The sequence below is a fragment of the Gymnogyps californianus genome, chromosome 22, assembly GCF_018139145.2.
Source record: "Gymnogyps californianus isolate 813 chromosome 22, ASM1813914v2, whole genome shotgun sequence".
In the NCBI taxonomy this organism is placed as follows: Eukaryota; Metazoa; Chordata; class Aves; order Accipitriformes; family Cathartidae; genus Gymnogyps; species Gymnogyps californianus.
This window is the reverse complement of record NC_059492.1, coordinates 1,801,036-1,815,469: the sequence shown is the minus strand read 5'-3', so window position 1 is coordinate 1,815,469 and position 14,434 is coordinate 1,801,036. Positions and strand designations below refer to the sequence as shown.

At 60.4% G+C, this 14,434-nt stretch overlaps 1 protein-coding gene across 1 annotated transcript; it reads left to right on the top strand.

Moving 5' to 3' along the window:
• Positions 1-276: 276 nt before the first annotated feature.
• On the top strand, positions 277-9,992 carry SERINC2 (serine incorporator 2). The gene is made up of 10 exons (XM_050909850.1): positions 277-315; positions 6,505-6,666; positions 7,234-7,421; positions 7,525-7,604; positions 7,762-7,899; positions 8,025-8,194; positions 8,284-8,374; positions 8,505-8,640; positions 9,014-9,226; positions 9,787-9,992. The coding sequence occupies exons 1-10, from the start codon at positions 277-279 to the stop codon at positions 9,923-9,925; spliced, it is 1,356 nt and encodes a 451-aa protein (XP_050765807.1). The 3' UTR covers positions 9,926-9,992.
• Positions 9,993-14,434: the final 4,442 nt, after the last annotated feature.

Below are 14,434 nucleotides of genomic sequence, written 5' to 3'. Positions count from 1 at the left end.
AGCGGCGAAGGAGGCTCCGGGGCTGCCGCTTCCCGGTCCGGGGGGTGGGGGGAGGATGGGGATGAAGGGGCTCCCCTGCGCTCGGGAGGGACGCGCCCCGGCGCTGCTCCACCGCCCCGCCGCCGCCGCAGGGGCCGCCCCGGGGAGGCGCGGCGGGAGCGACGCGCCCCGAGCTCGGCGCCCCGGGGCCGGCCCGGGCGGAGCCAGCGCGGCGGCGGCGGCGAGCGGGGAGCGGGGAGCGGGGAACGGGGAGCCGTCGGCAGCCGCGGCCGCACTATGGGGGCCTGTCTCGGCGTCTGCTCCCTGCTCAGCTGCGTGAGTGCCCGCCCGGCCGGGGCACCGGGAGGGGAGCGGGGGGGGGCACCGGGAGGGGAGCGGGGGGGGGGGCACCGGGAGGGGAGCGGGGGGGGCACCGGGAGGGGAGCGGGGGGCACCGGGAGGGAGCGGGGGGGGGGGGCACCGGGAGGGGAGCGGGGGGCACCGGGAGGGAGCGGGGGGGGGCATCGGGAGTGGAGCGGGGGGGCACCGGGAAGGGAGCGCCGCAGCGGCGGGCGCGGCCCGGGGGCGGGGGGACGCTGCTGCTGTGGGCCCGGAGGAGGGTTTGGGGGAGGCCCGGGGAGGTCTGAGGGACACCCCGGGGATGGGCCCCGGTAGAGCCAGGGGGGCGGAGGAGACGCGGGGGGTTCCAAGGGAAGCTCGGAGGGTGCGCCGCGCTGCACCCGGGGGGATGCTGGGTACCCCCGGGGGGTTGCACCCTTTGTACGCGGGGGATGCTGGGTACCCCCGGGGGGTTGCACCCCTTTGTACGCGGGGGATGCAGGGGACCCCCGGGAGGATGCACCCCTCTGTGCCTAGGGGGATGCAGGGGACACCCGGAGCAGGGCATCCCGCTGCACCTGGGGGTGTCCAGGGGAGACCCAGAGGGTTCACCCCAGAGTTCTCTGGGGCTCGTGAACGCCATGGTCGAGGGGGACGTGGAGTCTGAGGGCACCTGGGGTGGTGCACCCCGGTGCACTTGGGGGATGTGGGAAGCCGGAGGAGTGATGCCCTGCTGCACCTGAGGGAGTGGGGGGGTCCTGGCCCCCCTGCCCTGATACACTGGGGGGGTCCAGTCCTGCTGCACCCATGCGATGCTGAGGGGCCAGGGGTCCTGCCTGGTTCTCACTGCCGAGCCCCAAAGTGGGGGGCTGGGGATGGAGTAAGAGAAGGAGCCGGGATGGGGGGTGCAGGTCCGCTAGTGGGGGGCTTTGTGTGGGGTGCCACGGCCCAGGACGGGTGCAGGGTGCGTGATTCGGGTTGCCGTGCCCGGTGACGCAGGGTGTGTGCTTCAGGGTGCCGTGGCTAGTGACGCAGGCAGCTGCCCACGGCTGGCATTGCCTTTCCTGGCATTGCCTCACCTGCGGGCACGGGGCCACGGCAGGGCTGCGAAACCAACCCAGGAACCACCGGCCTGGAAACCTGGAAACAGGGCCGGTTTTGCAACTTGACCTCAAAGTTTTGGAGGTTTAACGAACGGGAGCTTTTGAAACTTAAGATCGGACGGAGGCCGGTCTGCAAAGCCTCCATCGGTAACACACGTCCTTATGGGCAGGTATCGGAAAAGCCAGGAGTTACTCCGGAGCACGGCTGGGGAGGTTTCTGGCCTAATTCTGGATTTTTTTCCCCCCAAAAACTATTCTGGCCCAGGCCGTGGTGACAGCGTAGAGTTGCTATATACGTTTAATTCTCCTATTCCTTCCAGCGGAGCTGGTTGACTAAGGGGATGTTTTAGCTCAGTTCTGAACTGAAAAACCACAACATGGAAAAAAAAAAAAAACCCAAAACAAATAAACCCCCCAATCTGTGTATTTTTTTTAATTTTTAACAAGAAAATCTGAACTAACTCCTTCTGGTCAGCCTGCATCATTTGAATCAAAGCAGCATCAGATTGCCAAGCCATCTCTTCAGCGCTTTCCCATTAAAACTCTGCAAGTTTGCACTCTACGAGTGCAACTTTGCAGCACCCAAGAAAAATTTCCCTTTCTCTGCCTCCATCGATTTGCCAGACTCTGCCCACCGCTGCTGTGAGCAGTGGGGTCGTCTCGAGCTGCCTTCCTTGGGGGACAGGGTTGGTGTTTGCCAGCAGAAGCCTGCCCAAGCCAAAGCAAATCCTGGGGGCTCGTGCAGCCTTCCGGCATGGTTTGGGTACCTCGTGGGGACTATCAGCCTCGTTGTATCAATGCAAAGCCACCTGCCAGACGTGAGGGCCACCAGCCTCCCAAGCCTGTGCCTGACCCTGTGGGTTCGGTACTGATTAACCAGCCAGGTCATTAATTTAACAGGAGATAAAGACTGGTTGCTCGGCATTGCTTTCGGTTGACTCAGTCTCTGCCTCCCTGCGTTTGGTGGGGTGAGGGCAGCTTGCAGAAGATGTGTTGTTGGGCTGGCATTGTTAGGCTGGTGTAGTTGAGCTGGTGTAGTTGGGTTGATGTGGTTGAGCTGGTGTAGTTGGGTTGGTGTAGTTGGACTGGTGTTGTTGGGGTGTTGTTGGGTTGGTGTTGTTGGGTTGGTGTAGCTGGGTTTGTGTTGTTCCATTTCCCTGTGTTGGACTGGGTGGACGGTGCTTGTCCGGCTCCGGCCGCGCTCTCCCCGTCACCAGGCAGGGGAGGCACAGCAGCCCTTACGTGCGAGTTGTGCTGGAGGTGAGCTGGATTCAATGAGGAAGTCGATAGTGAAACTGGAGAGATTAATCTTTCATCTGCAACGGCTGAAAACCAATGCTTCCTCATTAATCCACCGCTCTCATGCTGCAGCCACTTCCCCCGGCTGGCTTTTTCCATCCTGCTGTTTGGCCGTTGGCCACGTTCATACTTACGGGAGTCTTTGAAAGTAAGGAGGTGTATCAGAGTGCGTCCAGCGCTGCCTTAACGTGGGAGGATTTTCCTTGCTCTTAACCCATTTGCTTTTTAAAGAAAAAGACTGAATTCAAGAGGTGCCAGGGCAGCAGGTCAGGTTAGCACATGGCACAAGGGATCTGCTTCCTTTGCAAAAGTGCTTAGAGGGAGATACCCAAGAAAGGCATCAGGAGCTGTGAAAAAAGGCTCCTGGTGACGCGGGACTCTCGTTACTGCCGCACAAAGCAGGGCAGCGGGACGGGGCTGCCGTACCCCGTTACCTCGGCGATTGCCTTCCCGTGGTTGCAAGAGGCCGTAAAACCTGAAACACGGCCACGGAGCTTGGCCCTGTAAGAGTCGTCCTTGAAAGTGAACCTCCAGCAGGCTCCAGGGTGCTGCGGGCTCCCCAAAACCTCATGCTAGAAACTACCTCATCCACCTGCAGCTTTCCCAGAGCTCAGCCACAGGGTTTGGAGGCTGCACGTGGAGCAAGGGTTTCCCTTCAGCCCAGCTCCATCATGGCCCTGTGGTCACCCCTTCACCCCCCTCCACCCGCACCGACCCCAGGGAAAACGTCATACCCAAGGCTGTGCCTCCTTCAAGTCTTCGGTGATGCTTGGGCGTGGGGCTGAACCCCCAAATCCAACGACCTCCTAAACAACAACAAACCCCACAATTTTCCAGGCCGGTTTCAGTGATTTTGGGACTGGTGCTTTTTGTTTCAGTTGGCACTGAAAGGAGAGGAGCTGGAGGTATTGATGTGCTTCAAGTTAAGGCTGCACTAAGGTGCTTTGCTAGGTCAGGGCAAATAATGCAGTAATTCTGCCTTAAAAGGGATTTTTGTTGTTGTTCTCTATGTTTTTTTTTTTATTTGAAGGGGAAATGCAGTAACGCTGGCACATTTTAAATGCATTCTTGTGCAAGTGGTGCATTTAATGAGCCTGAAAGGAAGCAATCTCTAATTGAAGGCCATTTTTTCCTGCTTTCAAGTTGAAAACATGAAGTGATGTCCCTTGAGCAGCTCCTGGAGAGGCGGGATGAGGGTCCCCGTGGGATGCAGGGGCTTTCTCACCCGCCCCGGCTCCCATGGGTACCACCAGCTCAACACAGCCTCCGGTGGGGCTGGGACATGGGGCTGGGATGTGGGTAAAGAGGCATAAATCAGGCAGGAGGTGATTCTTCTCAAATAATGATATGCTTATGTTTAAAAAAGAAATTCAAAGCCACCTCTAGTGATTTGGGGGCATCAAAGTGATCGCTCATGAGCATCCGTGAGTATCCCTGATGAGGGAGCTGCGGGTTTGATGTCCTGCTCACACAGCAGCTCACCATCTGGTTTTCTTTTCTGCCACGTCCATTTTTTACACTAATTTTAGCAATGAGAAATGTACAGTTGAGTTGATACTGAGCGATATTTAATTAATATTGATTGCTGGGCATAATTAGGAAGTACATAGCCATAATAAACACACAACACGTGCGCATCCCTTAATAGTGGGAGAGCTGAACCCTTCTCCTGCTTGCAAGTGCATCTGGCCGGCTGATGTGTCTCAAGTGCAGGAGAGGAAGAGCTGTTCAAAGGGAAGAAATGAAGTGTCGAAAGCAAAATAAATCAAAGAAGTTAGCTTATAAATAGAGGGAAAGTAGTTTGCTGAGGACCAGAGATAGTCACAGCATTTCCTAGGAAGAAGCTGGCTCTGATACAGGAGTTAGAAACGCCCAATGCTGTAAATTTTGAAATAAGTGGATTTGGGAATGCATTATAGCTAGAGAAAAATATTTGGAAAGCGAAGCAGTAGTATTTTAAACAAACTCCAAATATTGAATTCCCGTTGGTCTCCAGGCAATACCTGCAGCTGGAAGCTTGCTAGCACCTACGTGGGGATTTCTCATTGCTCCCTGGGCCGCTGCGTGGGCTGGGGAGGCTGTGGGCTTGTGATGGCTTCCGTGAGGCATTTAAAAAAAAAAAGAAATAGCCTGAAGTTTCCCTGTTGTAGAGGACTTGGGGTGTATTTTGCTGTTGCATTGCTTGGGCTGTCTGTCCCGAGAGCTCCGCTGTTCCTGCTCACGCCATGGGGAGTGGGGCAGAGTTGGGAATTCAGTTTTAATTTAGTTTTTGGGTCCTTTGAGGTTTTATTTAGCACTTTGGTCCATCTGTTCATTTACACGGGGTCAACGCCGGCTCCTGGTTCAGCGGCCAGGAGGGCATGGCCACCTGCTTTGCCTTGATGCGAGAAGTTGTTTTGACTTCCCCAGCGAACCCCGATAATTCCCGAGAGTGCAGCATCTTCAATGCAAACCTGAGAGACACCTTATTCCTCTGTTTTTTCCCCAAATATTTAACATGGGACCTTCTGCTCACATGACATAGTGGATTAGTGACCCAGCAGTGACAGGCCATCCCAAAAAGCTTCTTCCATTCTCTTGCCTGAAAATGCCCTATTTATTCTCCAACTTCATCCTCTTTTGGGAAAATAGGGGTTTCAGGATGTGGCAGCGAGCGGGGAGATCCCGGGCTGGTGCGGGTGATTAAGAGGCTGAAAATCTTCCCCATCCGGATCAGGGATGCCACAGTCAGGGCCGTGTCCTGCATTCCTGCCCCATCATGGGCTTTAAAACCTGTTATGCAAAACCCCTGTAGCTGTTCTTCCTCTAAGGCAAATGACTGAGGCAATCCCAAACCTTGTGGGTCCTAAATAGGTGGGTAAATATCCAAATTGTCGGACAAACTGGTGAGAACAGTGTATACCGGAGCAGCAAAACTCAACTCAGCCCAGCCCAGCCCCACTGGTGGGATGCAAACAGCATCTCCCTAACGCTCCTCTAGCGATGGCTTGCCGGAGCCAGGGAAGTCTAAGAATACAGTTTAATAAAAAATTCCTTTTTCTCCCTGCAAGGCTTATTCTGCGCAATCCTTGTGCAGGAAACCCCCGCCAATGTTTTGCTAGGTGGTACGGTTGGCTTTCATTAAGCTGGGATTTCCCTGGTTCCCCGCTCTGCACCCAGCTCTGGCACGGCAATGGGAGCCCCTGGAGCGAGGGTGCACCCGGCAGCGCTGCCGATGCTGGATTTGGGAAGCCAGGACCCACCGTGGACTCCGAGGGATGCTGTGCCTCAGTTTCCCCACCTGTAAAATGACCTTTGGGGAGGAGGAAGGATGGCAGAACATGTTTCCCCATGACACTGATACCGATGTTTTCCCCATCCTGTATTAGATTGAAAAAGCAGCCTTAAATTATTTTCCAAACTCATTTTATTTGGTAAAAAAAGGAGGCTCCTGCAGGGCAGTGCTTTGTTTGGGCTGGAGCCTTTTTTTGCATGCAGTTGCTGGGGAGCAAAAAAGAAGCTGAGGGTGTCTCCAGGACTCTTGGTGTCATTTTCCCAGTTGGTTGGTTATTGCAGTGAACCCATTCCCGTGGCTCTTTTGGTTTTCAGCAACTTTTTGGGGGGGATTTGGGGCCGTTTCCGTGAGGTCCCGCGGGGTGCGGGTTGTGATGCTGGCTGGCGAGAAGCTCTAAGCAAAGCCCCTGGCACAGCGGTGTGAATTCCCCGACAGATCCTACAGTTCGACCTGGGCACGTGTTTTGGGGCCAATTTCGACCCCTCTGACACGGGGATGCTCTTGTTGCAGGTGTCCTGTCTCTGCGGCTCCGCGCCATGCCTGCTCTGTGGCTGCTGCCCCTCGGCCAAGAACTCCACCGTCTCCCGCCTCCTCTTCACCTTCTTCCTCTTCCTCGGCACCCTCGTGTCCATCATTATGATAATCCCCGGCGTGGAGAAGGAGCTGCACAAGGTAAATAACTCCCGGAGGTGGCTGGGCTTGGTCACCGCGGGGAAGAGGTTTAGGTTGTGGTGGGTACGTGAGGCTGAATCAGAAGGTGAATTTTTGGGGCATGATGCTGCTTCTGTACCTTTTTTTCTGAGCATCTCACTGGGAGAGGGTGTTATTAACCCCGGTTTTCCACAGAGGGGAGAATGCAGTGAGATAATTTCATGCATTATCTAGTTTTCCCAGATGTCTCCCAGGAAAGTTTCCTACATCCCGTTTTTGGGGTTCCACTGGCCAAGTGACACACAAGTCATGGAGGTGGGACTTCAGATGCAGGGAGCTGAGGTCTGCAGCTGAGCTAATGCGAAGGCTGGGCTAGGCTTTTTGGGAAATGCTGGTTTCATCCCAGCTTTCCACTGACCTGCAGGGTGGCTTTAGCTGTGTCACCCCACCGCTGTCCCCAAGCAGGCCAACCGCTTGCTTTACAGGTGGCATTGGAGCAGTCCTGGGCTGGCCCATCTTTGGTGGCAGCAGGCCTTGTGGTGGGTGCGGGATGCCAGGGTGATGTTCACCCTCCCGTCGCCTTTGCAGCTCCCCGGCTTCTGTGAAGGCAGCGGGTCGGTCCTGGGGGTCCAGACCCACGTCAACTGCGGCAGCTTCCTGGGCCACAAAGCCGTGTACCGCATGGGCTTCGCCATGGCCGCCTTCTTCTTCCTCTTCGCCGTGATCATGGTGTGCGTGCGCAGCAGCAAGGACCCGCGAGCCGCCGTGCAGAATGGGTGAGCGTTTGTCCCTGGGTGGGGGATGCTGGTGTGGGGGCAGACCCCCGCCTTCCCCACCGGGTTCCGGCTTGCAGACCATGCCTCCTCTCTCCTCCCGCAGCTTCTGGTTCTTCAAGTTCCTGGTGCTGGTGGGGATCACAGTGGGGGCCTTCTACATCCCCGACGGTGCCTTCACCTCAGGTGAGGAGCTGCCCGCGCCATCCTCTGCGTCTCTGGGTTAACCCTCAGCACAGGATCAAACCCGGGGCTGGAGCTGGCATCCCTGCTGCCGTGTGCCCCTGCCATTGCCAGATTCCCATTTTCCCTGCTCTTAACTGGTTTTTCTCTTCCCCTCAAGTCTGGTTTTACTTTGGTGTGGTCGGCTCCTTCCTCTTCATCCTCATCCAGCTCGTCCTCCTCATCGACTTTGCCCACTCCTGGAGCCAGCTGTGGCTGCGCAACGCGGGCGAGGGCAACGCCAAGGGCTGGTACGCAGGTCGGTACGGCTGGCACCACGGAGGGTTTAGGGATGGGGAAGCTCATCCTGGGGATGGGTGACACTGAGCTGGCGGGGACTCGGGGCTCTGCTCCAGCCTCTTTCCTTTTTGCTTTCTCCCCCAGCCCTTTGCATCGTCACCTTCATCTTCTACGCCACCTCCATTGCGGCCATAGTGCTGCTCTATGTCTACTACACCAAGCCCGAGGGCTGCACGGAGGGCAAGGTCCTCATCAGCATCAACTTCATCCTCTGCCTCATCCTCTCTGCTGTGTCCATACTGCCCAAGATCCAGGTGAGGCAGCGGCGGGCACCTGGGAGGCCGGTGGCCATGTCACCGCGGGGTACAGGACCAGACCTGAGCACCCGCCGTTGCGTTTGCAGGATGCTCAGCCACACTCCGGGCTGCTGCAGGCGTCCCTCATCACCCTCTACACCATCTATGTCACCTGGTCCGCCCTGGCCAACGTACCAAGTAAGCAGGATGCGGCCTTGGGTTCGGGAGGGGGGGCACAGGGCAGGACCACACACTGGGGTGGGTGCTTTGCCCCCTGGGTCTCTGGGGGTTGGGGAAAGGTGCTGAACCCCCTATGTGTCCCCCCCAGCCCAGACCTGTAACCCCACACTGCTGGTGAGGAACAGCACCGGCTCGGCGACGGCCACCCAGCCGCTGACAACCTGGTGGGACGCCCCGAGCATTGTGGGGCTGATCATCTTCATCCTCTGCACCCTCTTCATCAGGTGAGGACTTGGCTCGTGTCCCCAGGGACTGCACCGTCCCTCTGCCTGCCCGGAGCAGGGAGGCAGCGGGAGGCTTTTAGGGAAAGACGATGCTGGAGGGGAGGTCGCAGGTTGCTCCAGGGTTTTTGTCACTAAGTGCCTCTTGCAAAGCCGTCCCAGTCCCCAGGGACACAGGCCGGCTGCCCTGAGGGGTCGTGGGTGCAGCTTTTAGGGTTTCCACACAAGCTGCATCCCCCAAACTGCCCTGCCTGTCCCGGGGTCGGCCCTGCAGGGCATCCCAAGGCGGGCGGGCATGGGGGCTGAGCTTGGGCTGGGGGGCAGCCGAGGAGGCAGCGAGCAGGCAGCCCTGAGCCTGCTGTCCCTCTGCCTGCAGCGTCCGCTCCTCGGACCACCCACAGGTCAACAAGCTGATGCTGACGGAGGAAAGCGCGGCGGGGGCGGGCGGCGAGGCGGCGGCCATGGAGAGCGGGCTGCACCGCGCCTACGACAACGAGCAGGACGGTGTGTCCTACAACTACACCTTCTTCCACCTCTGCCTCCTCCTCGCCGCCCTCTACATCATGATGACCCTCACCAACTGGTACAGGTGGGCAGAGCTCCTGCGGGGACCGGGGACTGTCCCCCTTCCTCTGCGTCCCCTTCTCCTGGTGTCCTCCCTGCTCTTGCGCTGGGCAGAGCTGTTTGCTGAGATGCAGCTGTGTGTGAGCCCAGTTAACACGCACCCTTATCAGCGTTAATTATTTTTAGGTCGCGTAGGGCTGCCTATGGCAGGTTGTGCCTGGGCTCAGCAGCTCCTTGCTGCAGCATCCTCTGCTGCAGCCCGGGATCCCTTGGGATGCGCGGGGAGCAGGGACCCAGCCCCTGGGGTGCTGCAGGCTGCAGCGGTGGGATCACATCCCCTGGGCGAGCTGCGGGGAGCTGAGTGGCTGCGGGGAGCTGCATGGCTGCAGGGAGCTGCGTGGCTGCAGGCACGGGGCTCCTCCGCTCTCTCCTCCATGCTCTTGGCATTGCACCCATGGCTCGGTGCTCGCAGCCTCCATCCCTCCCCAGTGCGGCTGCTGCCCGCTGTGCTCGGGGCGCGCAGGGGGATGCCACCCCGCGGGCGCAGCAGAGTGATGGGTGCCGCCCGCTTGTTTGCCATTTCAGGCCGGACGAGAGCTTGCGGGTGCTGACGAGCCCCTGGACGGCCGTGTGGGTGAAGATCTGCTCCAGCTGGGCCGGGCTCCTGCTCTACCTCTGGACGTTGGTGGCTCCGCTGGTGCTGCCAGACCGGGACTTCAGCTAAGGTGGCCCCGGGCATCCTGCTGCCAGGTCGGAGCCATTGTGGCCTTGTCCCTCGAGGCCGGGGACGGCCCCGGCTCTGCCTTAGCCTCGGGTTCTGCATGCAGGAGCAGCTGCTGGGTTGTGCCTTCTTGCAGGTCTTCTGTTTTAATTTGAAAGGGATGAAGTGCCAAGCAGGGAAAATCAGCAAGGGCTGAGAAAGACTTGAGGATGTTTTTAAAGCTCTTATCGTCTCCATGTTTGTCCAGTGCCTTCGGCAGTGCCTCCATACCCTCTTCTTCTAGCGGAGTCCGCTGCCTTGCCTTGGGAGGGTTTGGTTTTCACCAGCTGCTGTTACCTCGCTTGGTGCCCCAGGACTGTGGTGCCTTTTGGAGGGGCTCTGGGGACCGGCCGTGTGCCAGCACCCAAGGACTCAGCCGGTGTTGCCTCCCCAAACAGCCTGGAGGAAAACGAATCTCGGGGATTTGTGGCCGGAGGCGGACGTCCCGCTGCATCCCCCCCAGCCTCGGTGGCGGCCCCAGCTCCTCGAGGGCTCTCCTGCCCAGCCGTCCCCGCGGAAGGACGGGTCCCTGGGGCTGGCTGGGACACAGGTCGGGTTTCCCGCAGGCTGCGCTGGCCTGGCCCCAGCGCCTTGCCTCGGTAATAAAGTCTCGTTTGGAATAAACCTGGCGGATTTGTCCTCCGGGGCTCTTTCCTGACGTGTGTGCTGGGGGGCTGGAGGAAGGGGACGCACTGGACAGGCCTAACGCCGGGGTGAGGGCGCAGCTGGCCGCCCCGTGGGTGCAGGCAGGGGTGGCATCGCTATGGGGCACGGAGGCTTGGGGCCCCGGGCCCCGCTGCCGGCCTGCGGCACCCGGCGGGCGGCTGCGGGAGGAGGGCACGGTGCTTGCGGGGCCGGTGGCGGCGGTAAGCAAAGCGGCGAGCGCAACGCGGGGTGCGCAGCGTGGTGGGGCGGACGGAGCGGCACCGGGGGGGGCGGGCGGGGGGTGGGGGGGTGGGGGCGGGCAGGGCCCCCCCCGGGCAGCGCGGAGGCGGCGGGAGCGGGCGGGGCGGGGCTGAGCGGGGCGGGGCCGGGGCCGAGCGGGGCGGGGCGGGGCGGGGCGGGGCGGCTCAGCCCGGGGCCGGCGCTCAGCCACGAGGGGGCGCTGGCAGCCCGCGCTGCGGCACGGACCCCGCCCCCTGCCCCCTTCATCCTGCCCTCTGCCCTCTGCCCCCTGTCCTCTGTCCCCTGTCGTCTGCCCCTGCCCTCTACCCTCTGCCCCCTGCCCTCTACCTCCTGCCCTCTACCCCCTGCCCCCTGCCCTCTACCCTCTGCCCCCTTCCCCCTGCCCTCTGCCCTCTACCCCCTGCCCTCTGCCCCCTGCTCCCTTCCCTCTGCCCCCTGCCCTCTACCCTCTGCCCCCTACCCTCTGCCCTCTGCCCTCTACCCCCTGCCATCTACCCCCGCCCTCTACCCTCTGCCCCCTTCCCTCTGCCCCTGCCCTCTACCCTCTGCCCCCTGCCCTCTACCCCCTGCCCCTGCCCTCTGCCCCCTGCCCTCTTCCCTCTGCCCCCTGCCCTCTACCCCTGCCCTCTGCCCTCTACCCCCTGCCCCCTGCCCTCTACCCTCTGCCCCCTTCCCCCTGCCCTCTGCCCCCTTCCCTCCACCCTCTGCCCCCTGCCCTCTGCCCCTTCCCCCTGCCCTCTGCCCCTGCCCTCTGCCCCCTGCCCTCTTCCCTCTGCCCCCTGCCCTCTACCCCCTGCCCTCTGCCCCCTGCCCTCCACCCTCTGCCCCTGCCCTCTGCCCCCTTCCCCCTGCCCTCTGCCCCTGCCCCTGCTCTCTGCCCCCTGCCCTCTGCCCTCTGCCCTCTACCCCCTTCCCCCTGCCCCCTGCTGACGCCCCGCTGCAGGCCGTGCGGTGCGGGGGCGGGCAGCCTGGTCCGGGCCGGGCTGTGTGCGCAGTGCCGGGCGCGTGGCCCGGGCAGGAGCCGGGGGGGGCGGCTGTGCTGCCAGCGGCACGTTCATGGGTGCCCCCCGCCTCTGCCGCTCCAGCCCGCGCCACGCGGGTGGGGGACAGGCCGGGGCCCCCGCCGCAGACCGGCCGTGCGGAGCAGCAGCAGCAGCAGCAGCGCGGCGGAGGCTGAGCGGCCCCTGGGGCACCCGGGGCGAGCGATGGCTGCCAGCGCGGCGCGGTCCCCCGGGCCTGCGGGGACACGCTCAAACCGTTGTCCTGACGAGCGTCACCCTTGGCATCTCCCACCGTTCAGGAGAGCGGAAAAACACGGCGCCTGCTGCGGCCCTTCCCCGGGCTGTCGCTGCCGGCCGTGGTGCCTCGTCTGCAGGCAGCTCCCCGTGAAATGCCCAACCGGAGCAAGTCAACGGGAGATAAACCCGAGGCGCTGGCTGCGTGAAAACGTGCCCTCGGCTCCCGAATGGCAGCCTTGGCCAGGGAGCCTCTGCGGGGATGAGGACGGCTCCGTAGAGCCGGCACTGCCCGCTCTCGTTCCGGCAGGGACATAGCAGGAGGTGGAGGTGACGCAGCGACGGGGTGCCCCACGCAGGACAAGTCTCCAGCTGAGCCAGCAGCAAGTCTCCGGCTTCCACCAAAATGCCCGGTCCCTGGGATTTGCTCTGAAAGAAGAGGCCCTTGTTCTTTCCTTTGGCTCCCCGGCTGTATCCACACAGCTCCGGGGTGACGCTGCTGGAACAACCCGACAGCGAGTGGCAACGTTCTCATTCCCTGGTGTGACTTGGGAAGGTCTGGATTGCACAAGGGTCCGCTACAGGATTTATTTTCATGTCATGCCTCCTATCCATTATTTATTTAAGTAAGAAATAAGAATAATCTTGGCTCGCTGTTTTCTTTGGGAGACGTTTCAAACCGCTAGCAAATACACCTCAAGGTAATGATCATTGCACCCCCAAAACAACTAAGGAAACTGAGGCAGGGCAACTCGGGGTGACTCTGGCTGTGCCGCTACAGCTGCCAAGCCACGCCGCCTCCGGCATCCTTTGATTTTGGGTCTCAGCGGAGAAAAACCTCCCCGTGGTGGGCTATTGCCTGTATGATGCGACTGTCCCATCCAACTGTATTGATCTATCCACGTTTGTCCAGCCGCAGAGCACCCCAAGCAGGAGTTCAAGCCACAGGGAAGCCTGGCTGCTATTGCAAGCCCTAGCTGTATATTTTAATGCAAATAAATAAAAAAAAAAAAGATGGATTGATGGCAAAAAAACCCCCCAGGCCTAAGCACAACGTGAGCGAGGCTCACGGGCAGAGATGCTGAATTCAGTCCGGGCCCTCCCAGTGCTTGTCATGGGAACGGAGAGTTGTGGCTGTTCTGCATTTGCTTGTTAGCAAGTAAGATCCATTTCTGAGTCCAAATATCCTGTCGTCCGCAGGCAGGGAGGATGGGAAGCAGCCCTCTGCCAGCTGGGCATCGCCGCTGAGCTCACCCGAGCGCATGGGAGAGGCTGCAGGGAGCATCCCGTGGAGGCCATCACCCTCCAGCTCAGGGTGACAACCCAAGAGGCACACGCTGCCGCACAGCCCTGAATTACCCCCGGGATTCCGCGGCCGTGGCTTTGCTTCACGGGTCTGATGGAAAAGGGATGCACCAAGGAGAGCTGGCGGACGTGGTGGGGGCACAACCGGCACAGAGTCAGCGAGGGCCTAAAAACTTCCTGATTTTGGTGATTTGTCACTTCCAAAGGGAAACGTCCCCGTGCTGTGCGTACGCCCTGCAGCAGCAGCTATCCTTTTGGGAGGCCAGCTGGGTATTTAAGAAATAGACGGCAGGGTCTGGTTGCTCCAGCCTTGCTAGTGATGACGAGCTACAGGCTCTCTCCAAGGTGTGCCCGGTTTAGGTAGCATCTTCGGCCTCCAGATCCGGGTGGCATCAGTAAATGGTGCGTTTGTGGGCGCAGGCCAGCCCGTGGCACTTGCAGCCACCTTGTTTCAGAAGTGGAGTGGCCCTTTTCATTCTAATTTTCTGGGTGAATAATTCATCAGCGAACATCTGCCGTCTTTCACTCAGCAGACAACGCAGCCCCGGGTTGGGTCCCCTCCCTGCCTGTCCCTCCCCGAGTCGCAGTCCCAGCCTGGAGAGCGGGATCAGACCATGCACGTGCCTGGAAATCCACACGCCGGCACCGGCACTGTCTACTGATATGGCTTTAATTGCGCTAATTAATGGGGGGGACACCTCAGCATGATGGATATGGGGGGGAAATAAGGGCAACGTGGGAAATTGGGGAACCCGGGCCAAGTCACTCAGCAGTTTGCTTTACAAAAGGTAACTGTGATCACTGCGTTGCCAAATTCAACTGAATTTAAGCCCAGGGATGGGGACGGTACCCTCCTGGAGCTGCTCGGGTCATCAAGGGGTTTAGGACCGCGCAGAGAGGGGACACCCCCTCCCAGCAACGCCCAGGTCCAGGGTGACGGGGGCAGCCGCAGTCCCAAACCGCTCCCCTGCCCGCCCCGGCCCCCAGGCGCTGCCAGCGCTGCCACGGGCTCCACAGCACCGTTTTA

Bases quoted from the DNA above. Each gene is read 5' to 3' on its own strand.
- SERINC2 (XM_050909850.1), top strand. From the start codon at position 277: ATGGGGGCCTGTCTCGGCGTCTGCTCCCTGCTCAGCTGC. The intron at 7,605-7,761 runs GTGAGGAGCTGC...CTTCCCCTCAAG, and splicing joins CGACGGTGCCTTCACCTCAG to TCTGGTTTTACTTTGGTGTG. The intron at 8,195-8,283 runs GTGAGGCAGCGG...TTGCGTTTGCAG, and splicing joins CCATACTGCCCAAGATCCAG to GATGCTCAGCCACACTCCGG.